The sequence below is a fragment of the Plutella xylostella genome, chromosome 8, assembly GCF_932276165.1.
Source record: "Plutella xylostella chromosome 8, ilPluXylo3.1, whole genome shotgun sequence".
Lineage (NCBI taxonomy): Eukaryota > Metazoa > Arthropoda > Insecta > Lepidoptera > Plutellidae > Plutella > Plutella xylostella.
In genome coordinates, this window is record NC_063988.1 from 2,290,198 (window position 1) to 2,315,328 (window position 25,131).

The window sequence follows — 25,131 nt, forward strand, 5'->3', positions numbered from 1 at the left end:
TCCTTATTAGGGGGGGTTTTAATTAGATAAAATAAAGAAGGTATACCAGAGAGCACTTCAGTAATAATTTATTTTTAAGTCTTCGTTGCCTTAACATGACGAAATTGAGTTCAACTTAGCAGTAATAGACAGAAAACACATTGATTCCACCACTTGCTTATCATGTTAAGTCTTAGTATAAAATACAATATTGTCACAACTTAAATGCACATAATTGCTTTTAGACCACTAAAGATTCAATAAATACAACTAAAATGCAACAATTTAGTGAAAAAAATACATTCCTATCATTATAAATTACACAAGTAACAATTTCATTTTTCTAATATTGAAAATCTTTAAATACTTTTATCTATGAAATAAATACTTTCTAAAAAGTAGTTTATATTAAAACACCATGTGTACAATAAACATACTCATTCCAGTCTCTCAGCATGCACAGTCAGCAAAAAGATATGTACTAATTAGCCACTTACATATGAGAATCTACAATAAATGTATTAGATGAAGGCTATCCAATGAGTTAACATGTTTAATATCCTATTCACACTACAGGAGCCCCGGAAAAATTCTCAAGCGATAACTGATGTAGGAAACTTTATTTTTTCAATAGCATAGTTGTTTAGTCAGGTAAAATTAATTATCGTTTTCTTTATCATTAGTCTAGGGCTCAAGTCAGTGTCCTATAACTTTTGCTAACCGCACATTCCCGCCAGCGTTATTTGGTACAAGTCGGTCCTCATAGGTCTAAGTACGTCTATCACAGTCGCTCGTATAGATACAGGTAGCCGAGATCCTTGGGCGGGTTCTCGGAGAGCGCCACCTGAAAGTTAAGGATTAATTATTTTTTGTTTATTTTCATGGGTGAAATATTTGACATAACATTAGCAATAAAAAATAATATTAAGTATGTTTAATAAAGTCTAGACAGTAGACCCCTTCAGAACGAGCATTCACAGACTCCTAACCGCAATCGTAAAGCATCGCATCGTAAAGAAGGTAATTCGCAGGAGAAATAAACTAACCGACATAGCTTTTAAAATCTGCAAGCTGAAGTGGCATAGGGCCGGCCATATACACAGAATAGACAATGACCTTTGACTAAAAGTAGAGACCACTCGAGTGGAAACCACACACACAAGCGTAGTCTGGGACGCCCTCAGGCCCCGAGACGAGGAAGGCCGAGAATATACAATACAATACTCTTTATTTACACCAAAATAGAACAACATACAAAATAAAAACTTAAAAATAAAAACAGTACAAAAAGGCGGCCTTATTGCTTATAGCAATCTCTACCAGACAACCTTTGGATGGAAGAGAGTTATAAAACAAAATAGAAATAGAATTAGAGGTAGCTGAGGTGCAAGTGTATAATACACTACTTAAACACTACATACACTAAATAAATAAATATAGCAAGAAAATAAATAAATAAATATATAATATAGTCATTCTTAAAATCCAGGAAGCCTACGAGGTCTGTCGTGGCGAGAAACATTTTCCGCATTTTGCGTGGAAATACCTACGGGGTGACTAGCTATTACGCCACCCAAGCAAGCTCACGCCAGAAAGCCGGTAGACGACCTAGGCCTATGTGGGTATGTTGTTGCTGTACTAAAGTACTCTAGTGTTTCTATGTGGTATGTATGGATGTTAGTTACCTTCTCATCGTTGAAGATGACCCAGCGGCCGTCGTGCAGCACGTGGCACACGTAGTGGCCCACCGTGGACGACGTGCCCATGTGCGAGATGAACGCCACCAGCTTGTACTCTGAAACAACAACGTGGTCATGATGAACTCAAATGTATGCGGAGTTTATCGATCGGCAAAGTTTGCATTTTCAGTCAATCTAGCTGTGATTACAACGCAGAATAAGTTCAATCGTAGTAATGTTCTCAAATGCCTTCAAGTAGTTTACATTGTGATTTTTTACACTGTTCAAGCAGTAAAAAGTAAAAGTGAATTTGTATGGCGCGGGAAAGACGCCACCTAGAGGTACATACGCTGTACTACCTCACTGCTACTAGTCTTTCTGGGCCCTCTGGGTATAACAGACGGTGATACTAAAAGCATATCATTGCTATAAATTCCTTGTATCGTTTGTGAATGCTTGACAAACGACCACTATGAAGCGTAACGTAGTAGACGAATCGTCTTTTTTCATCTGTCAATCAGGCGTTCGCGACCTCGCGACAGTAGAAAAGAAGGCGATCCGTTTACGTTTCGCTTACACAAGCTGTGATCTTAAAGATACTCACTCTCCGGCCCATCCCTGCACCCTAGCGCCGGATCAGCGGCCGGCGGCGCCGCATCCGGAGCGTCCAGTTCATCCGCGTGGCTGAAGATCCAGTCCACGGCGCGGTCCACGGCGCCGCCGGTGGCGGAGAGCGCCTTGAGCGCTTGCGGCCGGGTGAAGCCCATGCCCATGATCTGGGATATGCTGGTCTCGTCGATGTTGGCGGTGGCGGCTGTGGGGAGTTAAAGTGTTAATATGTTTTATTCAGTTATTAATAATAGGCGGCTCAGCAGGGAGTTATTGCTTGACGAAATACGATTTTCGAAGAGCTGCTGCGCTAACACTAACTATTTATTTAGGAAAATCAACAGCGTTACAATGGTACAAATACAAGGTAAAATCATAATAGTAAGGCCCATTACAGATTTCCTCTAATAGTACTGTATATATTATGTGTAGAAGTTAGTTTTATTATTAATTTTAACTAAACTATGATTCTATCTGGTGAACTGAAACGTAAGGATTGCTTGGCGGCAGCACCGACGGCTACTTCGTATTTCTACAAACAAGAGTAGCCCCGTTATCCGAGGCTGAGAAGGAATGGCCTGGGAATAAATTTGTATAGTTCAATTTGACCAAACCGATCCGTTTTTTTTGGGTTCATTTTTTACGAGGTGCAAAAAGTTTCAACTAATTTCAAGGTGCACAGAGTTATACTGTACAAGGTTTGAATGTATACCTGCGGCGCCGGCGGCGGCGGCGGGCGGCTGGAAGGGGTGTCCGAAGTCCCAGTCGGTCATGTGCTCCATGAGCCAGTGCGACGCCGCCTCCAGCCCGCCGTTGTTGCTGAAGTAGAGAGCCTTCTTGCAAGCTTCTAGTGGAAAGCCCATGTCCAACTGGGAAAGAGCAACCATTGATATAAGTTTTATATGAATACAAGTATGTGCTTTGCTGAACTCTGTATTTATAAGTAGCAGTAATTTAGGCCCTATACTCAGGGCCTAACATTATACATATTAATATGTCTATCTATAATATGAATTTATTCTTTATGCCTAAATATTCACGGGGTCTAAACCAAACACTTCGTTCATCCGTTCACCAAAATGAGATATCTTTGTCTGTCTTTATAACCTCTACCTGACCATATGCTTTCGAGACCACAGCTAGCCGCCAGCATTGGTCCCGGTGTCCCTTGAGGCCTATCCCTCATTCACTTCAGCCAGTAGCACATCGATGGCTGCTTCTACAGACACATGGCTATTCATCCTTTCCTATTACCGAAATCCTGTTAATTCCTGTTAGAGGCAAATTGGTAACCCCGACATGATCAACTCACCTAGCGCCGCCAGACAGCGCCATGATGCAGTTGGCGAGGGCCAGTAGGGACCAGCAGGGCGATCACGAAAAACAGAGCTAACGTATAGAATCGAATGCGAGTGGTCGCACTCGCATTCGATTCTATACTTCTACTGTCAATTTTATAGGTAAAAGTGTTCGAAAGTGCTGTCAAGTTGACACTAGTCGCAATCGCATTTGATTCTATATTTTTCGTGATCGCCCTGCAGTTAATATGCAGCCTCGCGCCAGTAGTGACTCGCGAGTGACTCACCAGCTCGGCCAGGAGCGCCTCGTCGAACGTCGGCGGCGGCTGCTCGGCCGGCGCGCTCTCTGGAAGTAATTCTTCGCCCGGCTGCTGCCCGTGCCCGCGCAGGCAGCTTAGGTCCACCTGTGGAATTTATAGGATACTTTATTGTACATCTATACAGTGTAAGGAAAAATATTTAGAGAAGAAGAAAGAGTGCTCCCGCCAGGGCCTAGTAAGGCCTTTGTATCGCATAGGAAAGTCGCCAATGTAATCTTACTAATAATATTATAAACATGTTTGTTAACTCTTTCACGGGATAATAATTCATTTTTATATAGAGCTTGTAAGAATTATAATAATAAGTTTAACCATTTAGATCCACTTCATTTCAGTTATAATATTAACAAAAAACAAATCATAGAAAATTTAAGAAATTAATTTTAGATGTACCTAATTTAGTTTCTATTTTTGTAAAAATTACTTGTATTTACAACTTTGTTAATTTTTATAGAATGTGACGGCCGAATGGTGTAGACGGCCGAATGGTGTAGTGGTTAGTGACCTGACTACTGAGCCGATGGTCCCGGGTTCGATTCCCGGCTGGGGCAGATATTTGTTTAAACACAGATATTTGTTCTCGGGTCTTGGATGTGCCCGTAAAATGGCAATAGGCTCGCCCCCTATTACATTGGGACTAACATAACACTCTGGCGAAAAGTGGGTGCAGCAATGCACCTCTGCCTACCCCGCAAGGGAGTACATTAGTACAAGGCGTGAGTGCGTGTGTGTGCGTGTGTGTTTATAGAATTAACCTAATGCCTTAGTTTAAGCTCTATCTAATAGTGGAAACTTTAGTGGTTTATGTATTAACTAAGAACTTTAATTTATTGTATTATGATACTGTCTGTTTCCCTAAAACCAATAAATAAATAAATAATGTTTGATAAAATTTGGTATGTAATAAGCAGACATCCATAATTAACATTTAGGATGCCTTTTACGAGGGCGATACCGAAATGATCGGGAATAGAAAAAAGTACAAAGATATCATAATATTATTTACTTTTATTGTTTTTCAAAGTAGTCTCCGTGACATTCAATGCACTTTTTCATTCGATTAAACCAATCATTGAAACAGTAATTCCAGTCTGAAGTGGATACTGTCAAAACAGCTGATTAGTAAGCTTCGACCGCCTCTTCTGGGCCGCTAAACCGTTGACCACGTAGCATATCTTTAATTCTTGGGAATGTAAAATAATCATTGGGGCTCAGATCAGGGCTATACGGAGGATGGTCCATCAACTCCACGTTTTCCATATTTAAAAACGTTCTTGTTTTGCGAGCGGTATGAGAGCTTGCATTATCGTGGTGAAGGATTATACGACGATTCGGGTTAGTTTTACGAAGTTCTCTTACGACTTCCGGCAAACAAACTGTTGTGTACCAATACCAATCAGCAGTAACCGTCCTTTGTTCTTGTAATGGAATCGTAGCCACATGGCCAGTTTTCGATACAAACGAAGCGACCATTTTTTTCGACACGCTGCGTGAGCGAATAACTTTTGTTGGCTTGACCTCACCTTCGAAGACCCAAACTGCCGATTGATGTTTTCTTTCGGGCTCATATGAATAAATCCACGATTCATCACCAGAGACGATATTGTAGACAGCATTTGAACTGCCTCCATTGAACCGTTGCAGAGCAGATCGACACCAATTAACACGAGCCGACTTTTGTTCCTCGGTCAAACGGTGGGGCACCCAGCGCGAAACTAACTTCTTGACACCCAGTTCTTCACGTAAAATGGTTTGAATGGCTGTCATACCAATGCTGAGAGAAGCCCGAATCTGCTCGTATGTCACATGTCTATCTTCTTTTATTAACTGGCGTACAGCATCGATGTTATCTTGTGTTACCGCTGTTTTTGGCCGACCAGTAGAAGGGACTGTGGTAAGAGAGGAACGTCCACGGCGAAACTCAGAATACCAACGATATATAGTCGTTTTACTTGGTGCTTCAAGTTTATAAATAGAAACAAGCTCGGCGAGACATTGTTCTTGAGATAAACCTCGACGAAAGTTGTGAAAAATTATTGCACGGAAATGTTCCCGCGTAAGCTCCATTTTTTACACCGACTTGTCAAATTCAAATGGTCAATACTCTTTTATTTTTTACTTTTTTTAAAATTCGAAAATGGAATTATGTTTGAAAAAACACTACATTTGATACACCAAAAAGGTTTCACTCTAATTTATTCCTAAGTATTCTATTCCCGATCTTTTCGGTGTAGCCCTCGTATACCGGAATGATAAAGATAAAGATAAAAAGTATTTATTCGGTGTCTAGCACCACACACCAAAAAATAATAATAACATAAGTAAGTACACAAAAAATAAAACAAACAAACGAAATTAAAATTAAAAGTGAAAAGTGAATCCTCTAGCCAGATTAGGTCATGGAAGTTAGTTTTTCCGCCTCGTGTCTAGGTTTGGTAAATAAGTAGCTAAACTACTACACTATCCCGTACGTTTTCGTTTTCGGCAGGCTTGATCATGGTTAAATTACTCTGTAAAGGACGTGCAAAAATGTATGGGTCGCGTACCCACCGACTAATAACGAGCAACGTACAAATGTAGTTCAAAAGCTCTTCATCATACATCTGGTCGTTATTGGTCGGTGGGTACATTCCGCCCGTCATCCATTGTCGAATAATGTACAATATATTAGTCTATATTCTGCTTGTCTCGTACCTCCCACGGCATGTCGACGCTGACGTCGAGCTTGGCGGGCGTCCAGTCCTCCTTGATGGTGAACTTCTTCAGCTGCACCAGCAGGTAGTCGGGGAACGTCGCCAGACGGGTTATTCTGAGGATTGCGGGTGTGTTGAGTTGGTTAGCTTGTGGTTTCATGAAAACGTATATAATTATAATGATACTTTTTTACATTGAACTGTGGGTAAAAAGATAAATCTGATCGGGTAAGGTTATATCCCACCATGACATGTATAGTATAGAGCAACTATCCACTGCTAAACATATCCCTCTCCCAACGAGTGCCATAAAACTGTCCTCTAACTTCCTCATCTAGCCTAGCCGCTACCCGTTGGTTGGTCCAACGAGCTGATGGGTGTCCCACGCTACGCCTGAAGCTGGCACGCCTGGAACGGACGCGCGGTGACCTTGTCGTCGGCGGCGGTGCTGTAGAACTGCGCGACAGCCGGCGACATGTCGCTACAGCCGGCGACATGTCGCTACAGCCGGCGACATGTCGCTACAGTACGTACTTGTGCGCGGTGACCTTGTCGTCGGCGGCGGTGCTGTAGAACTGCTCCACAGCCTCCTCGCGCAGGAAGCTGGCTAGACACGCCTGGAACGGGATGTGCGGCCGGACGATTTGTGATGGGTCGCTGGAATGTGAGGAGAAGTGTTCGGTTATTCAAGGAGTCTGAAGGAAGAATGCAAAGAAAACTATTATAAGGCCTGATTGATTTAAAACGTACATTATTGGTGAGCGCTATGCCACCGGTAGCGAACACGGCCTAATGAGTGTTAGACAGCCCTACAATTAATCGAAATAGCACTATCAACGCTATGAAAACGTATAATTTTGTGCACGATCTAGCGCGTTTAGCGCTATTTTATCCGGGCTGAAGGACCAAACCTGCTAAAATTGCTGATTTTGTACTCGATGCTATAAAATTGCAGATTGCGTGCTCGACGCTATAAAATTGCTGTTTTTGTACTCGGTCTAGCGCGTAAAGCGCCATTTTGTCAGAACCGGAGGACCAAACCAGCTTCAGCCTCACTCCTCTTCTGCTCACTAGCCCTCACAGCATCTAGATTCGTGGCCTCAGCCAGCGGCACGGGCAATGGCACATGTTGTTCCGTGCGCCTCGTGTATCGCACTCGGCCGGAGGCGCCGCAGACACGCCTACCATGGCTTTTTGAAAGATATCTCTACAATTATAGATCAGCGCTCTAAAAATGCTAAATGTTGAGCCCGATCTAACATGGCATTTTGGAAGATACCTCTATAGTTATCGAAAACGCACTATCAGCACACTAAAAACGCCGAATTTTGTGCTCGATCTAGCGCGTATAGCGCTATTTTGTCAGGTCCGGAGGACCAAACCTGCTAAAATTGCTTTTTTTATTTTTTACGGAATAAAAGACTTACAAATGCTGTCCTTTAGCTTCAGCCTCACTCCTCTTCTGCTCGCTCGCTCTAACCGCATCCAAATTGGTCGCTTCAGCTAGAGGCACGGGCAGCGGAACATGTTGTTCGGTGCGCCTCGTGTAGCGGACTCGGCCGGTGGCGCCGCAGCGGACTCGGTCTTCGACCACGAGGCGCAGGCACTCGCCTGGGTTGGGCTTGTTGCGGCTGTTGCGCTGTGGGGAAAGAGGGGTTAGGTTATTATATTGAGTTGGTTGAACATATTGTGTATTCCGATGTTACATACAGGGTTAAGACAAAAGGCTACCAATGCTGGACGACTAATGATTGTGTAGGCTTTCATACATCTATGTAGAGGCTATGTTCCTGCTTGGTGTATAGAATAGATGTCGCCACGGCGTAAAATATATATGGAGGTCCTCTTGACTAGGCACGAGCGGAATATGTGTAGACTGTAGACCAAACGACACAAATACACGAATAGTGGCCGAGTGCCATAGCTCGGTACCCTTATGCCATTTATTGCCAGTTTCTATAACTCTATCTACTGATGACTGGTAGGTACTTTCATACTATTTCGACACATTGAAAGTTACAACCTGTCAAAATCGTATGAAAGTAACTACCAGTCATTGGTAGATAGAGTTATTGAAACTAGCTGTCGCTATTGCTCGCTCTACATATAATCATTAATTCACATTTCTCAACCAGACCCCTACCTCTGTAAGAGTAAGGAAGGTATAATAAGGGTCAATTCAGACGTACCACAACCACACCACAACCACGCGGTGTGGTCGGGCGTATATTTTGTATTGATAACGAATAATCCAATTCACACGTGCCACATTTTGCCGTTGTTATCGACCACCTGTGTAATACGACCACATCGCAACCACATGGCAACCACAACGCAACCACATCGCAACGGCAACGCCACCACGCGGCGGCGGCACCGCGGCAACCTGTTTTCGGTATTAACTGCACACGACGAAGTGGTTACCACATCGCAATGACAGCGACAACGCAACCACATCGACATTTTGTCGCTGCCACAACGCAACTGCAAAAAGACGCTGTCACACAATTCACACGTAACCACAGCTTGACAACATTTTGTCGCTGCGACGTGGTGTGGTTGTGGTACGTGTGAATTGACGATAAAACTCGTGCGCATCCTGCTGGCGCTTGGAGACGAACTCGGGGTGCGCGCGGCCCACCAGCTGCCGGAACATGTGCGGGGCCACGCCCTCGGCGTAGCGCCCTGAGGCCCGCCTAGTGTGTGCCACTGCCATCTAGCGGCTGCGGGTGGTACTGCGTCATGTGTAGGGTAGATGGCGCCACAGGTATGTCGAGCTGATTATTGCACGTTTCTTAGTTACCCTTACTTGAAGCGCTCCGGCTGTTCTCAAATCTTATATAGAAGCAAGCATTGGTAATTGTTGTGTCGTTGTATAGGTGCGTGCTGCGTCACCACCTACCCGTTAGGTTTATAGATAATAAACCAGTGTGAATCAAACCGCCTTGCGTATTACTCGTATGTAACAGTGGCGACGAGCGACGGGCAAAACTACCCTCGGTGTTAAAATAAATATTCTCCAAGGCAATGTGTGCAGCAGTTACACCATTTTTTGGGGCCATCTCCAATTTTGACCATCACAGTCAAGATTGGACGACATTTAAAACCAGACTGCAGCAATGGTTCATTGCAAATGGACTAGACGGTGATACGGACAAGGCGGGCGTGAAGCGTCGCGCCATCTTGATTAGCACACTCAACGACGACTCGTTCCAGCTGGCTAGCAACCTCGTGCTACCGAAGAAGTTAGAGGATGTGGCATTTAAAGATATCGTGCAGGTATTAGATCAGCATTTTACACAGAAGCGCTGTGGATTTGCTGAGAGGCTACATTTCTACGCGGCGGTACAACAGGCGAGTGAGTCACACGCGCAATGGGCAGCGCGCCTGCGTGGACTCGCGGCGCACTGCAGTTTCAAGCACTTGGAAGAAGCACTTCTAGACAAATTCGTCATGGGCATGACGGCGGGAGCGGAGCGGGAGAAGCTGTTCTCCATGGACATCGGGGAGCTGACGCTGGCGAAGGCCGTGGAGCTGGCGAGCAGCGTGCGCACGGCGCGCGCCGCCGCCGCCTGCGCCGCCCCGGCCGCGGCGACCACCTCAGACCCCTTGTTCAAGATCGACAAGGGGTCCGATCTCCGAAACAGTGGCAACCAAAGTGAAAGATGTAGTGTTTGTGGCCGTAAAAGTCATAGTGCTAATACCTGTCGGTTCAGTAAATTCAAGTGTACTAAATGTAACCAAAAAGGTCATCTTCGTACGATGTGCAAAACCGTTAAATATGTAGGAGCCGAAGAGTTGGCAGAGGGTGACGACGGTGAGTTGTTTAATATTCGCTGCATAGGCGGGGCACCGATGGTCGAGGCTGTCATCATTAACAACATCAAGTTAAATTTTGAATTAGATAGTGGTTCTACTGTAACAGCAATATCAGACAAGACATATTATTCACATTTATCCAATGTAAAGTTGTCGAAGTGCAATAAGAATTTAATTAGTTACACAGGGAATAAAATTTGTTGTCTGGGAGTAGCGCCGTTAACGGTAACTTATGAAGAGAAAACTAATATATTAGATGTCTATGTCATTGTTGGAGGCGGGCCTCCGATATTAGGTCGCGATTTTATTTCAAAATTTCAGCTCGAACTATCTCCTATAAAATTTTGCGCACAAACAAATTCTGATAAAAAAGTACCGTTAGAAAAAACACTTTCTGAGTTTGCTACAGTATTTGAGGATCGATTAGGTTGTTTCAATAAGTTCAAAATAAAATTACAACTAAAAGAAGACGCGAAGCCGGTGTTTTTCAAATCTAGACCGGTTGCTTTCGCCTTAAAAGAGAAAATTGATACAGAAATTAATAGATTGTTACAAGCGGGGGTAATAGAAAGTGTAAATCATTCGGAATACGCATCGCCAGTAGTTCCAGTCCTAAAAGAGGATGGTACAGTCCGCCTCTGTGCAGATTATTCACAGACATTGAATAAACAGCTATACGTTGAAAAATATCCGTTGCCAACGGTACAGGAACTGTTTACTAAGTTACACGGGGGTAAACAATTCACTAAATTAGATATGTCTTCGGCATACGCACAGTTTCCTATCATTGATGACGAAAATATTACGTGTATTAACACGTGTAGTGATAGATATACTTTATAGATATATATGCTTACCTTGCTTACTTACCATGTCCGTGTGAACGTGAATAAAGTTAGTTGTTACTCAGCAGTCACCGCGTTTCTACTTATTCCTCCTCCCTACCTTACATGGCGACCCTGCCAGGATCCATGTAAGGTAGGGAGGAGGAATAAGTAGAAACGCGGTGACTGCTGAGTAACAACTAACTTTATTCACGTTCACACGGACATGGTAAGTAAGCAAGGTAAGCATATATATCTATAAAGTATATCTATCACTACACACGCATAGGGGCCTATATAAGTATAAGAGGTTAATTTTCGGTCTTTCATCAGCCCCAGCCATTTTCCAACGAGCCATGGAAAGTATTCTGGATCTCGAGGGTGTACTAGTCTTCTTGGATGACGTCTGTATAACGGGAGACACATATGACGAACACTTACGTAGGTTAAAGTTAGTACTCGAAAGATTCCGCGACGCAGGGCTAACGCTTAGAAAGGATAAATGCGAGTTTTTCAAAGACGAAATAACCTATCTAGGTTACGTCATAAATAAATTTGGTATAAAAAAATCATTGGATAAAGTGAAGGCTATTCAGGAGGCTCAGCCACCCACATCATTAAAGGAACTGCAATCGTTTTTAGGCCTAGTTAATTATTATAGGAGCTTTGTGAAAAATGCATCAGGGATTCTATCGCCTTTGTATGATTTGCTAAAAAAAGGCACTAAATGGTCATGGACGGCAGAGTGCCAACATGCCTTCGATAGAATAAAAAATATATTATCTTCCGATAGTGTATTAGCGCACTTCAACCCAAAAGCTAAACTAATTTTAACGGTAGATGCAGGGCCTAAAGGCCTTGGGGCTATTTTATCGCAAGTAGGGCCGGACGGCGTCGAGCAGCCGATCTCGTACGCATCTCGTACACTCAACGCTGCAGAGCGGAACTACTCGCAGATTCAAAAAGAAGCAACAGCGATAGTATTTGGAGTCAGGCGGTACCATCAGTACTTGTACGCTAGGTCCGAGCCATTTGTGTTACGCACAGATCATAAACCGTTGCTAGCAATTTTTGGCTCACATAAAGGAGTACCTGAAGTTTCCGCAAATAGACTGCAAAGGTATTCGCTTTTTCTATCATCGTATAATTACGTGATAGAATATGTTCGCAGTGCTGAAAATACTGCAGATTTCTTATCTCGCGCGCCGTTACCTGAAACGAGTTCTAGGGCGAGTGCGGGGCTCGCGGGGAACGCGGGGGACGTCACGGCGGCCGCATTTATCAACTTTGTAGTGGAGGGGGCATTACCGGTCACTAGCGAACAGCTGAGCCGGGAGACAAGTGATGACGTCATTCTACAGCAAGTTGTTAAGTACGTATGCGACGGATGGCCACGAAAAGTACAAGATGCGCGATTAAAACCGTATTTTCTATGTAAGGTCGAGTTGTCTTTCGAAAAGGGCGTTTTAATGCGTGGACATAAGGTGGTCATACCAGAAAAAATGCAATAAAAAGTTCTTAGAGAGTTACACAATTCGCATCTCGGTATTGTTAAAACTAAGGCATTGGCTCGCTCAAAATTTTGGTTCCCTGGCGTTGATACAGCTATCGAAAACATGATAAATAGTTGTCATATTTGTCTCAGTATGCGACCTTCCCCGCCGCGAGCTCCTGTGGTTTCGTGGCCTTACCCCGACAAGCCATTCCAAAGAATACATATGGATTTTTTGGGACCTATTAAGAATGAGATGTATTTAGTTATAGTAGACGCTCATACTAAGTGGGTTGAATGTTATAATATGAAAGATAATATAACAACTAGTATGGTAATAAGTAAATTATGCGAATATATGTCTCGGTTTGGAATTCCTATTTCCGTCGTAAGCGATAACGGTTCATCGTTTACTTCCGGTCAGTTTAGCGACTTTTGTAAATTGAATGGTATTAGTCACGTGACCACCGCCGTGTACCATCCCGCTAGCAACGGCCAGGCGGAAAGCTGTGTAAAAATAGTAAAAAAAGGTATTAAAACCGCACTTTTAGCCGGCGGCATTGCGAGAGATGTGAATAATAGACTGTTGGAAGTATCTGTTCGACTACCGCAACTCGGTACACTCGACGACCGGGCGGACCCCGGCCAGCCTGGTGTTCGGCTGGCAGCCGCGCTCACGGCTGGACTTGCTGACCGTGCCCTCACCGTCACCACCCTCGCCTCTGTCTGATAAAGTTCGGAACAATCAGTTCTTACAGAATAGTTACCATGAAGGAGTGATTCGGAAAGACTTTGATACGAATGATGTGGTACTATATAAACTTTATGTTAATAAAAATAAATTTAACTGGTGCAAGGGACTTATCGTAGAAAAAGTGGGATTAATGTTATTTAAAATTAAGGACTTGTCTAGTGGTAGCATCATAACTCGTCATAGAAATCAAATAATATTGTATAAAGGATTGACAAGTGATTCAGAACATTATCAGTTTGACTTAGATACAGCTGTTAGTGGTGATAATGGAGGGGAGGAAGGTGCGGCGATGCCGGCCGAGGTGCAGCCTCCCCCCGCGCCCGCGCCGCCCGCCCGCGCGGACCCGGCGCCGTCCACACATGGAATGACTCTTAGAAATAAACCACGAGTTAATTATGAAGGCTTTTTCTAGTATACAGTAAAATGTTAAGTATAGTGTTTTAGTATTTACACTGTAATAATTGTAAGTACATGCTATTGGTGGAGGGATGTTGTGTCGTTGTATAGGTGCGTGCTGCGTCACCACCTACCCGTTAGGTTTATAGATAATAAACCAGTGTGAATCAAACCGCCTTGCGTATTACTCGTATGTAACAGTAATAGACGAACCAACGAATTACGACCAATCGGCATCAAGCGCGATCTTATGGCTTCCACGTAAAGCCGCTCGGTCGCTATGCGTCTAAATACAGTATTAATGTGCTCTACCTTCTTTCTCTCTGTCAGATACAGAGCGCCATAGATGGCGCCACTAGTATGTCAAGCTGTAGTAGTAATTCGTTTAGACCAAGTAACGCCACTGCCATAAGAGCGCGCTCTGTAGAATGGTCGCTATTGGTTTGCTCTGCAATCATTCGCACACCATTAGAGCGCAACAAGAATAGCGACCGAGAGACATACCTTGTTTAGAGTGCGTTACGTTTCGATTCGTCTATTGCGGCATTAATGCGCTCGACCTTCTTTCGCTCAGTAAATAAATAGCCAGCACATACCTCAGTAAGCGTAAGGAAGTGCGCATAGAACTCGTGCGCGTCCTGCTGGCGCTTGGAGACGAACTCGGGGTGCGCGCGGCCCACCAGCTGCCGGAACATGTGCGGGGCCACGCCCTCGGCGTAGCGCCCTGAGGCGAGGCCCACGCCTAGCTTCGCACTGTGGATATAGAAAGAAAAGGTTTATGGAAAAATGTAAGTATACCGGGTATTGCTAAAATTGTATAGAAAGCAGAAAGGGCGCAAGTTTCTCAGAACGAGCCCCTGTATAACCCGATTCAGGGGTTCCTTCTGAACAATTTGCGCCTAGCTTTGCACTGAGAGAAAGGAGAGGACAGGTTATCTGAAGGTAATCGCTTTAAGTTATAAGACCGCTTTTGGCTCCTAAGTATTAGATAAAGTTCTATAAATGTGTTCTAGCTTATTTTGTGTGCTATTAAAAAAACTATCTATGTTTATTGCATGTGATTCATAATTATGTCCCTTGAATAGCAATGCACGACTATTGACCTGCGATGACGATGACGACCGTTTGTCCCATGTCCAGCAATGCAAGACCATTGACCTACAACGAAGATGACAACATTACTCACGTCTGCACGTTGAAGTCGTTGACGGGGTCGTCGGGGAACGTGCCGAAGATGTCCGGCGCGCCGTCCACGAACCGCCGGATGAAGTCCGGGATGCGGAACATCACCTGTGACACAAATATAGATGTATCAACTTTCTATTTTATTCATTTCAGGGGTATAGGTGCCAGCATCTGGAGGGTTAATTTATACTGACGAAAAACGGGAGCATATAGCATCCTCCGAGTCTAAGTTTTTTGTCATAAATAGAGTGACGCCCCGGCTCCTTCGAATGGAACCTTAGAGCATATGGACTTAAAATCGAACTTAACTGCCCTTTTAAGTTTGGACCATTTTCAGCCACGCTCTGGTGTACTGAAATCCAAAATATCCAATGCGTAGAGGAAATACGCGACGTGATTGGTGCGCTGGTAACGCCGCTTTGTCGCCATTGGTCCGTTATCTGCATGACGCTTTTGATGTAGTGAGGGCTTAGAAAACGTAATGCTATTCCAAATAAGCTGTAGGAGAGCTCTTACGTTGCCGTGCAATCTAAGGGTGGCTTGCACAACAAAGTTAATCAAATTTAAATAGTTTGTCTCTTCCTCTGACAGTATAATAGGGAATATGCATAAATTTTTTTAATACTTTTATTGGATAGTTTTACATCACTTTATTATAGTAAAAAAAAATTCAACGCCAAAATAAGTAATTTAAGGTATTTTAAAGAAAGTTAAAAAATTACAACCATCACGACCACTTTGAAATTCCCGTCAGGATGGCGGGCTGGTGTGACGTCATAATCTTTTAAGTTCACGGCTCAGAATAATGGGTCCCGTCAGTCGGCATAGATTTTTTACCTAATCAAGTAATCACAGAGTACTTTTGTATTTTCAACAAACCAATGTTGTCATGGTAACAAACGAAAAAGGAAGTGTATAAAGTGTGATCAGTGGCTGTTTTGTTATGGTAATAAAGTGTGACCAGTGGCTGTTTTGTAATGGGAGCTCGTAAATAGCTACTAGTAGCTCTTATGAAATGGGAGCGCGCAAACCAGAGGACCTTTGTACACAATATTACGCTATTATGGCAATATGATTATAAAGTAATATTTGTATTGTATGTAAGTACTTACTGTAACATTGGTTCTCAGTAAGAGAGGCTAGGGTTAGTGGGTCATTCTATTCTATTATCTGTGGGGGTGTAAGAACCTGCACCTGGCTCTCTTGAATGGAACCATTGTGCATATCTCAAAGGTCTAAATCCCCTTCCTAAGCTTGGACCATTTCCCACCACGCTGGCCCACTGCGGATTGGTGGGTTCACATATCTAAATGTGCTTAATCTAAATATTGAAGTTTCCTCACGATGTTTTCTTTCACATGCTACATGATTATCCCCGAATTTAATTCTACAAAAATAATAACGTATAACATACATATTATCTTTTATTTATAATGAAAACTTTTCCGCAGCTGGCCACAGTTTACTCGTTCATACTGCGTAATTAATTTAATGTGTCCAGTTCTTCTGATTACGAGAATTCTTCCATAACTTAATTTAGAAAAAATAACAACTTTTGAAATATACTAACGACTGCCATTATAACCTAAAAGTAGAAAGAGCAACTTGTGTCATGTTCATGTCATAATACTTCCAATACAAAATTAATTTTATTGTGTTGCAATATGGAACATATTTGAGTGGCTCGTCGACTAGCGAATGGCTGTTTACGCCTCATTACAAAAGAACAACTAATGGCAGCCCATACACTACCAACAAAAAATATATAAAGTCCTAAACTTTGCAAACAAACAAGCATATCAAACAAGAAGTGGAGTGGTTATAGGAGGCTAGGATCTATTGGAAGAATTTTTATGTGATCCATCGTATCTGATCACAACGAGCATCACAAACACTCGGTGACATTAACATTTCTTTGTTTACACTTGACATTTATTTAACTTCCGCCGTAAACGCAAAGAAGTTATTATTCTGAGATTGATATATAAAGAATTTTGACGTCACATCCGCCCTAAGAAAATGGGTGACGTTTCTCTAAAGTTAGAATTTACCGAAGTTTTTTTGTACTTTTCAACTTCATTTACTTGCTCAAAAATAAATTATAATCAAAAATATTGATGGAGGTGTAGTTATGAAATAACGAAGTTTATTATAAATAATATTTGACCTTTATTTGAACCTCTTGCATATTCCCTATTGTAAGAGCAAGAGGTCATAGATTTAATTTTGATTAAATTTGTTGTGTATCAAAAACTTAAGGACTGTCCCTAAAGATGGTTAGTGGCCCTGACTGCTATGCCGAAGGTCCCGGGTTCGATTCCCGGCTGGGGCAGATATTTGTTTAAAGACAGATATTTGTACTCGGGTCTTGGATGTTGATATTTATATTTAGTATCTATCTATCTATGTATTTGTGTAGATATATCAGCTGTCCGACACCCATAACACAGGTTCTGCCTAGCTTGGGGTCAGATGGCCGTGTGTGAGATGTCCCCACATATATATTTTTTTAGATCACGCTGGGGTGGCCTACATATCTCTGTGTGCGACTGTACCTGCATGACGCTGTTGATGTAGCACGAGTTGCCGAGGTTGCGCATGCCGGTCAGCCGCGGCCCGCTGAGCGGCACCAGGGCGCTGCCCGACTCCTGTAAGGCGGACCACTCGAGGTTGCGCTGGTTTAGCTCCAGTTCGAGTTCCACCATGGATTTTTCAGTCTGTTGGAGAGAGATAAGGAGGTTAGTTAGTTAGTTGAGGTATTCGGGGTATTATAAAAAGTAAGAGAATTGAGTTTATGAGCCGTAGAACCTAAATGGCACCGATCACAGCGCCGTATTTATCGTGATATAGTTAACTGCGTCGATAACCAACCCGTGTAGCGGCAGTATGTACTTACATAAATAGTAATAACTGCCAAAATCTGTAGTCAGTAATAAACTGGCTTTCATAGGAGGTCATTACCTTCCCAAACGGTTGTACAAGGATCCCGAAACGGTGGATAGTGAGGCCCTATGTGCATTTCACTGCGTTACGTTGAGTCGTCGCTTATAAAAAATATACTGCAGCGATGACACCTTGACGACGCAAAGCACTAATAGGACCTCGTCTATAATAATTTACTGTAATTTTTGCCAGCAAACTGCCGCTTTTCTATTTTTAACGGTCTTCAAAAAAGGAGGAGGTTCTCAATTCGTCGGAATCTTTTTCACAGCTCATTTAACAGCCGGTTACCTTCTCGAGCTGCTGCACTCGGATGCCGAAGTGGAGAAGGTGCGCGCGCAGAAGCGGGTCTTGCACCATGTCGTCTTCAGGGTACGAGAATACGTCGCCCGAGCCGTCCGCCGTTATAGTGCCCAGCTTCACCGCTAGAGGGTAGCCGGTCTGCTTGTAGTGTTCCACCTGGGGACGGAGATAGACTGTTATGTAATGTAAATATACCAGAAATCACGAAACTTAACTTATGCGTAAAATACACTTTTTAGGTTAAATATGAAATTATATAACAATGGGCCCATCAGTGATCCCTGGGGAACGCCTGCTATCGAAACCACTTAACAATGTATTCCTGAATCAGTCATCCTGATGTCTCGCGTAGCAGAATTTCTATACATATATACTATCATCCGATTATTATTATCCTGTAAACTATAAAATAACAGCACAATCGTTACCCAATAGCAATGGGCCGAGCAATGATCCCTGTGGAACCCCACTCACCGCATGATCGTTTCCACCGGAGCCGTCGAAGAACTTGCGACCACAGAGTATGGAGCCGTCCGTCAGGTTGAGCCACATGTTAGTGGTGAGCTCACACTTGGCGCACTGCCAGTAGTCCAGTAACACTAAAGCGATAGATGTCCAATACTCACATATTGTAGTCTCTCTCTGCAGCGTGTTGTCAAATGTGAAATTAAATAGAAATGGGCCCTACAACATTCCCTATGGAACCCCACTCACCGCATGATCGTTTCCCCCCGAGCCGTCGAAGAACTTCCTTCCACAGAGTATGGAGCCGTCCGTCAGGTTGAGCCACAGGTTGGTGGTGAGCTCGCACTTGGCGCACTGCCAGCCCGAGGGAGGGACCTTCACGCCGTTGTCCAGTTGTTTCAGATCTAGCGCGTGTCTGTGGGGTGAGGATTGATGATGCTGATGTGGTGGTTATAATGTTGAGATGCCTTTTGGTTCAGTGTACCGTCGACCTAAGTCCTAAAGACGTAAAGACAGGTTCCTAAAGACGTAAGGACAGCCGGTGGTAGTTTGATGAAGAAGGCCGAGGATAGAGTGACCTATGTCTAAGAGGGACCTATGTCTAGCAGTAGAAGATGATTTGAAGATGGAGGATAAGAATCTACCTATCTATCTTTATGGGAAAACAAAACTCGAATCGTGATTTTTTTTTTATAAACAAACATAAATGCCTGACTGCGATACTTTCCATTAACATTGGGACTTGTTTTCATCTTTTTAGTGTGCAGTCGGGTTTTATCTTTGTTTATAATTATTTTTTTTATTTGTAACGTTTTAGTTGTTTTTATTTTATGAAATTTACGTCAGTAGTCGGGTTCATGATTTTTTTTATGTCAATAATTTTGGTGTTGTTATTTAAATACCTACAATATTCATATTTTTGTAATGTACAAATCAATCCCTTTTATTTGATACCCCACACGGCATAGTTGGAAAAATATTTTTTTTTCGATCATCACGTTATGTCCTCTAGAGGGCGCTATGTACATTTTATTGAAACGTCACATAGCCTATAACCATCGCGTTATCAATACGCTTCTAACGATACCTCATACATCAAAATCTATCAAGCCGTTTAGGCTATAGGAGGGAACAAAGAAACAGACAAACATACAATCGAAAAACATTACCCTCCTCCTTCGGCAGTCGGGTAAAAACGTTTCCCTCCCACTCGTACATCTTCCATACGAGAGCGCAGATTCGTAGTTTTGTATACAGGCCTTTTAGGGTTCAGTTGTGCAGTATTTAGTCGCTATTCATACTGGATGGTACTCACGCGGAGACCTCCCGCTGCTCGCCGTCCCACGTGCCCGCCAGCGCCGCCATCTCCGCCAGCTTGAACGGGGACTCCGCCTCGATCACCGCCTGCACCGACTTCTTCACCTGAACACGGACAAGGGTATTAGTTACATGGCAAAGAAAACGTATCTTGAAATAAATTTTTAGGCTCCATCGAAAACGAATAGCGGGCCTTGGTTATGCCGCACGGTTACTATAATTTGTCTATTGTAGAAAGGACATTTTTTATCGAATTCATAAAAGCAACATCTAAAATTTCTACTGTAAGATAGTGAGGAGCTATGCAGAGAGTTTCTCTAAAGGATCGCATTAGAAGTAAGGAAACTGCTTATATGGACATCTTCAATAAAGAAACTCGTAAAGTCTGATCGCACAGGCAAACAAAGAAAATTGTAGGACTGATAAACAGACAGTAGATATTAATAGCGGTTCTACCTTTTTTGTTCTAAGATTTATTTGCCGAATCTCATATTGCATAGCATAGACTTAGTATATACTAGCGTATAGACGAACAAAGCGAGCGAGGGAGAAGAAAATCCCTTACGGAAATTTGGCAAGATAGAAAAGGATAGCGAGTCCAATGAAACTGTGACTGGTTTTGAATGACAGAGCGTCACAATTCAGCACGCGGAAAATCAACACCTTAGTATTTTGGATTTTTTGCGTACATCGTGGTTTATTTTCAGTAAATCTAATTGTATTCAACAATGGTAACATCTTCTGCGAGTGATTGTGGCGTTAATCATAGAAATAATCCTGAAAATTGCACATTTCACAGGTAAATACCAAAATCGTCATCACTGCTATGACGCGTATATTTTTGGTTAAAACTTGTCTTTTATCCTGTATTAAATATAAAATAATGCCAATGCTGTTGTTTACTTTCATATTTTGTGTATGTGGAAGTCCATTTGTTAATAATTTACAAGATTTTAGTGGATATATTTTTCATCAATTTATTTTACATGTACGCTAGGGATTGACTCAAATTAATCGATATCATTATCGATATTTTATCTTGAATGTTAGCTATAAAAATAAGTCAGGGCAAGGCACATCTTTTAACAAATACATAAACTAATTATTTTCTATAATTTGTCCAACAGATTCCCTCTATAGATATTATAATAAGCCGAAAGTGGTTGAAATAAGTTGGACGCGTTGGTTGGAATCCAAAGAAGAACTCTACCATTTGCAGCAATTCGACTTAAGAATGAATGTAAACTTAATAATTTAGGAAACGAAACTGTAATGAACCAGTTAAATAAACAAATATGTGGGAACATCTCAGACAGGGCCATCCGAGGCAGAGCCTGTAATATGGGTCAGACAGCTGATACATACATATATCTAAGATTGTTCTGTTTAAAAGTCAATAAAATAAAGAGCGATGAAAAAAGTGTTTTTATTTATGCATTTTTTTACACTATGTCAAAATTATAATCTGGACAACAACAGTCTATGGAACAACTCTCCAAGGGTCGAACATCGAACTTCAATAACTTATCGATGGTCCTCCAAAGTAAAGAAAGGTACATCACTAGCTAATGCACACACTGAAAAATCAAAATTGGTCACGTTTTATCGAGCTGTCAGTTCGTCTATACGCTAGTATATACTAAGTCTATGTTGCATAGTAACGTTTGGTCAAAGTCTCGTTTCGCCGAAAATCGTATGGCATAAATCTCTTTTAGTAAAAAGTTATTTCGCATAATCTTGTTTAGCCTAATAATGGTATGGCCAAATCTTGAATAGCCTAATAATGGTATGGCCAAATCTTGAATAGCCTAATAATGCTAAGGCATAGGTTATACAAAATAATAATATTCGTTTGGCTTTAACTTTGATGGAGCGTCTCCCTACATAGCGCAAACTGGTGCCTTGTATTGTGGCCGCTATATGGAAAACGCTCCGCTCCGCTTCGCTGCGCTCCGCTTTGCTTTTGACGAACATGTGCACCTAACACGCAGCTCCTCGCTTTGCTCGTCGTCGCACCTATCTTTAGGTTTCGATCCCAGGGGGTTTAATGGCGTTTGTAATAATTATAATGGTCATTCACTTTCGATATTTTGATCATTCAATATCGTGATTTTCGAGATGTTGTAGAAAAATACCACAATTTGTACATTTATAACTACTTAATATAGTATTTATTTAGATAATATTAGGAGAAACAAGATTATAACAATACGAACAATTTGAGCAAACGAGACTTGGGTGATGCTTAGGTGTTTCAAGTATGTGCCAAAAGAGTTTTAGACGAAACGAGTCTTATGCCACATAAGTCTTGGCGTAGTGATGATTCTACCAAATAATTGTTTTAGCAACTCACCACATCAGGCAGCGCGTCATTGGGCCACGCATACGTATGGAACCCTGGCAGCACCACAACACTGTGATGCTCTGTGTAGATGTACTTGTTCCTCCCAGCGTCAGGGTCGAAGCCTCCTTCCACTCCTATGGCCAGGCGGGTGATCTTCTTCTCTGGGCCGTCTCCCGTCTGCTCGGGCTCCGGGGCCTGGTGAGGACGGCACGGTCATTGCCGCTACACACGACGCGGCAACGTGGCCTGGGTAAGAGCGGCAACGTGGCGCGGCGTGTGCAACGGGCTCTATCAAGGATGGGTTGGGAGTGGGAAGATGGAGGGACATGGGTTTGGTTCTTTTTTTGGGGGATGGGTAAACTGGGTAATAGAAGTAAGGATTTTCACTACATCAGACCACAACATGTTTTTCATAGGGCTATTAACAGCAGACTTTGAATAAACGAAATTATTGATATCTGATGTGATGATTATGTTAACATATTACATTCTTACACATTTTACACAAAATACAAATTTCCCATTAGAAATTTAAGTACCTAAGTTTACATTAGGTCTAACACAGAATCTAAGCCTCACCAGTTCTTTATCTGTTTTGATGTGCAGAAAGACGGCATTTCCCGTCTTCTGGAAGTACTGCTCCACATAATTGCGACCGAAGCCGAGGAATGACACGAGCGATACATATAGCCCAGTCTCACTCTCCTGAAACAAATGAAAAATAATTTGAATAAAGAAAGAATACTGTATTGTAAGGACTTTCACCAAAATCGATTTTCAAAAGTACCCCTATAATATTTGCATACACTGACTGATACCAGTTATCAATAATAATAACTCATAGGGGTTAACTATCAGCTAACTGTTCTACACACTTATATGAGGGCTGTCATACTGAGCAGTAGCAATGCAGACCTCCACAGACTTATTTCTTGGGACTTTCCTTATTATGAGTGGCTTTGCACTCAGCTTAATAAATCTAAGAAGAATAGTGAAACAAAAGAAGGATTCATACCAGACGGTACTGTTATCAGAAAACGTGCTTCTAACATGTATTGGAATAGCTTTTGTGAGCAGAGCTGTCTATGAAATCAATCCTATGAACATTGACATGGAAAGGGCAGTGGACATTGAAGATCACATCAAAGAACAAGGCTCTGTAAGCTGTAGCTTCATGTCGAACCTGATGGGCTACGGCCCACTTGTGGTATCTATGGTCAACAGCTTTGTGAGTTTGATAATTGACAACTACATGCATTATATGATGCTGCAGCAGAGTAATAAGGCAGAGGAAAATAATGCAGTCCAGGATATCGGTGAACAATCTATTCAAGATTCAATCAAAGGGACACCGACCCTGTTTTCATACATCAAGACCTATTTTCCAGTGGTGGCAGCAATCTTACAATGGGTGATACCAATTATACTAGCCCTCTCGATGTATCCCATTCAAGTGAAAGAGATGGGAGTGAGATCCAATGACTTTCGTAACTACAGAGACGTGTGTATGACCATGTTGGATGTAGCCAACGAGTCATGCTTTTTTGATCAAAACCACACTTTGGAGCTCTGGGATTACTTGCAGTCTGATAATTATCTGAACTCATTTAAAAAGGAATACAACACAAGTTTGTACAACAAGAGTGCGGCCATTACCTCAGTTGTGGACAAGGTGTTGAACATTGTGAACCATTTCAGCAGATACACTAATGACTCCATTGATGTATCAAGTCAAGTTTTGTATAGAAAATCAAAGGAAACCAACCATTGTTTGAAAATGTGCTACTTGGAGACCAAATCACTTTTAATGTACCTTTTCTTGATTTCAGTTGTAAGTTACTTTGTTCCTATAACAATATCAACTGTAATTCTAACAAAAATACATTCAATGAATGTAAAACAAGCAAATGTTAAGACTTTTGTGTCCCGGGAGCTTTTGTATAACATTCTGTTCTGGACTCCTGTCATGTTTGATACATTTGTGTCTTTGCTATTTTGTTCTTATACTATGAATGGGACCAGAACCTCCATATTTCATGTCATAGCTAACATTTATCAGGCAGTGAAAAATTTTATGAACACCAAATTTTTTAAGGATAATGTTATTGTTCCTGTGTAGGTTAACCATGAACAGATTACCTACCAAGTAATGAACAGATTTTTCATGATTGTAGTACTTAAGTGATTGTAAAGAGTACACAGATATTATAAAAATGGACAGTTACTGGTTAATAATGATGTTATTAATATTCCAACTAGAAAATTATTAACTTGCAAGCTATAATCATTATCACAAATCAAGAATCTAAAAAATATGCCTGATGTAGGCAGGTCTAAGTACCAACTCAATATCCTTTGTTCATGTACATAGTGAAAATTATAATTTTACCGAAAAATTGCATAAATCATGTGAATTGTTGTTTATTTTTTTCAATTTCATTGAGCCATGCGATGACAACCATTTATTTGTGGAGTTGTGCACATAGTTAAATAGGTTAGAAAAAATCTGCAACTCACCGGATTATCGAAGGAATATACACATTCGTCCTTGTAAACGAGCTGTTGCGGTCTCGGGTTATTAATTTTAGATAAATGTGGAGTTAATAATTCTAAAGATGCCATCGTGCAGCGTTCTATCAATACACGAATAAATTTTCCGAAAATTTAAAAATATTAACCCCGGCGTCTCCAAAAATAATAAGTAGTGATGGGAA

The 25,131-nt window shown here is 42.0% G+C and overlaps 1 protein-coding gene, 1 long non-coding RNA gene and 1 pseudogene across 2 annotated transcripts; 2 read left to right on the plus strand and 1 right to left on the minus strand.

Annotated features, from left to right (window-relative positions):
- Positions 1–43: 43 nt before the first annotated feature.
- LOC105383754 (ubiquitin carboxyl-terminal hydrolase 5) lies at positions 44–25,131 on the minus strand. The gene is made up of 17 exons (XM_048622462.1): positions 24,935–25,131; positions 22,997–23,122; positions 22,427–22,612; positions 20,072–20,178; positions 19,006–19,171; positions 18,280–18,447; positions 17,604–17,765; positions 15,050–15,153; positions 14,460–14,616; positions 8,006–8,217; positions 7,113–7,235; positions 6,580–6,694; positions 3,853–3,969; positions 2,980–3,136; positions 2,263–2,472; positions 1,665–1,774; positions 44–823 (listed from the first exon to the last, which is right to left on the minus strand). Exons 1-17 carry the CDS (start codon positions 25,037–25,039, stop codon positions 761–763), a joined length of 2,388 nt encoding a protein of 795 aa, XP_048478419.1. The 5' UTR covers positions 25,040–25,131; the 3' UTR covers positions 44–760.
- On the plus strand, positions 9,427–14,035 carry LOC125488853 (annotated as a pseudogene).
- LOC125488855 lies at positions 20,571–21,723 on the plus strand. Its single transcript, XR_007266538.1, has 2 exons — positions 20,571–20,872; positions 21,201–21,723. It is a non-coding gene; the product is annotated as an uncharacterized LOC125488855 (long non-coding RNA).

Bases quoted from the DNA above. Each gene is read 5' to 3' on its own strand.
- LOC105383754 (XM_048622462.1), bottom strand. From the start codon at position 25,039: ATGGCATCTTTAGAATTATTAACTCCACATTTATCTAAAATTAATAAC. The intron at 6,695-7,112 runs GTACGTACTGTA...CGCAATCCTCAG, and splicing joins GACAAGGTCACCGCGCACAA to AATAACCCGTCTGGCGACGT. The intron at 3,970-6,579 runs GTACGAGACAAG...TAAATTCCACAG, and splicing joins GCGTCGACATGCCGTGGGAG to GTGGACCTAAGCTGCCTGCG.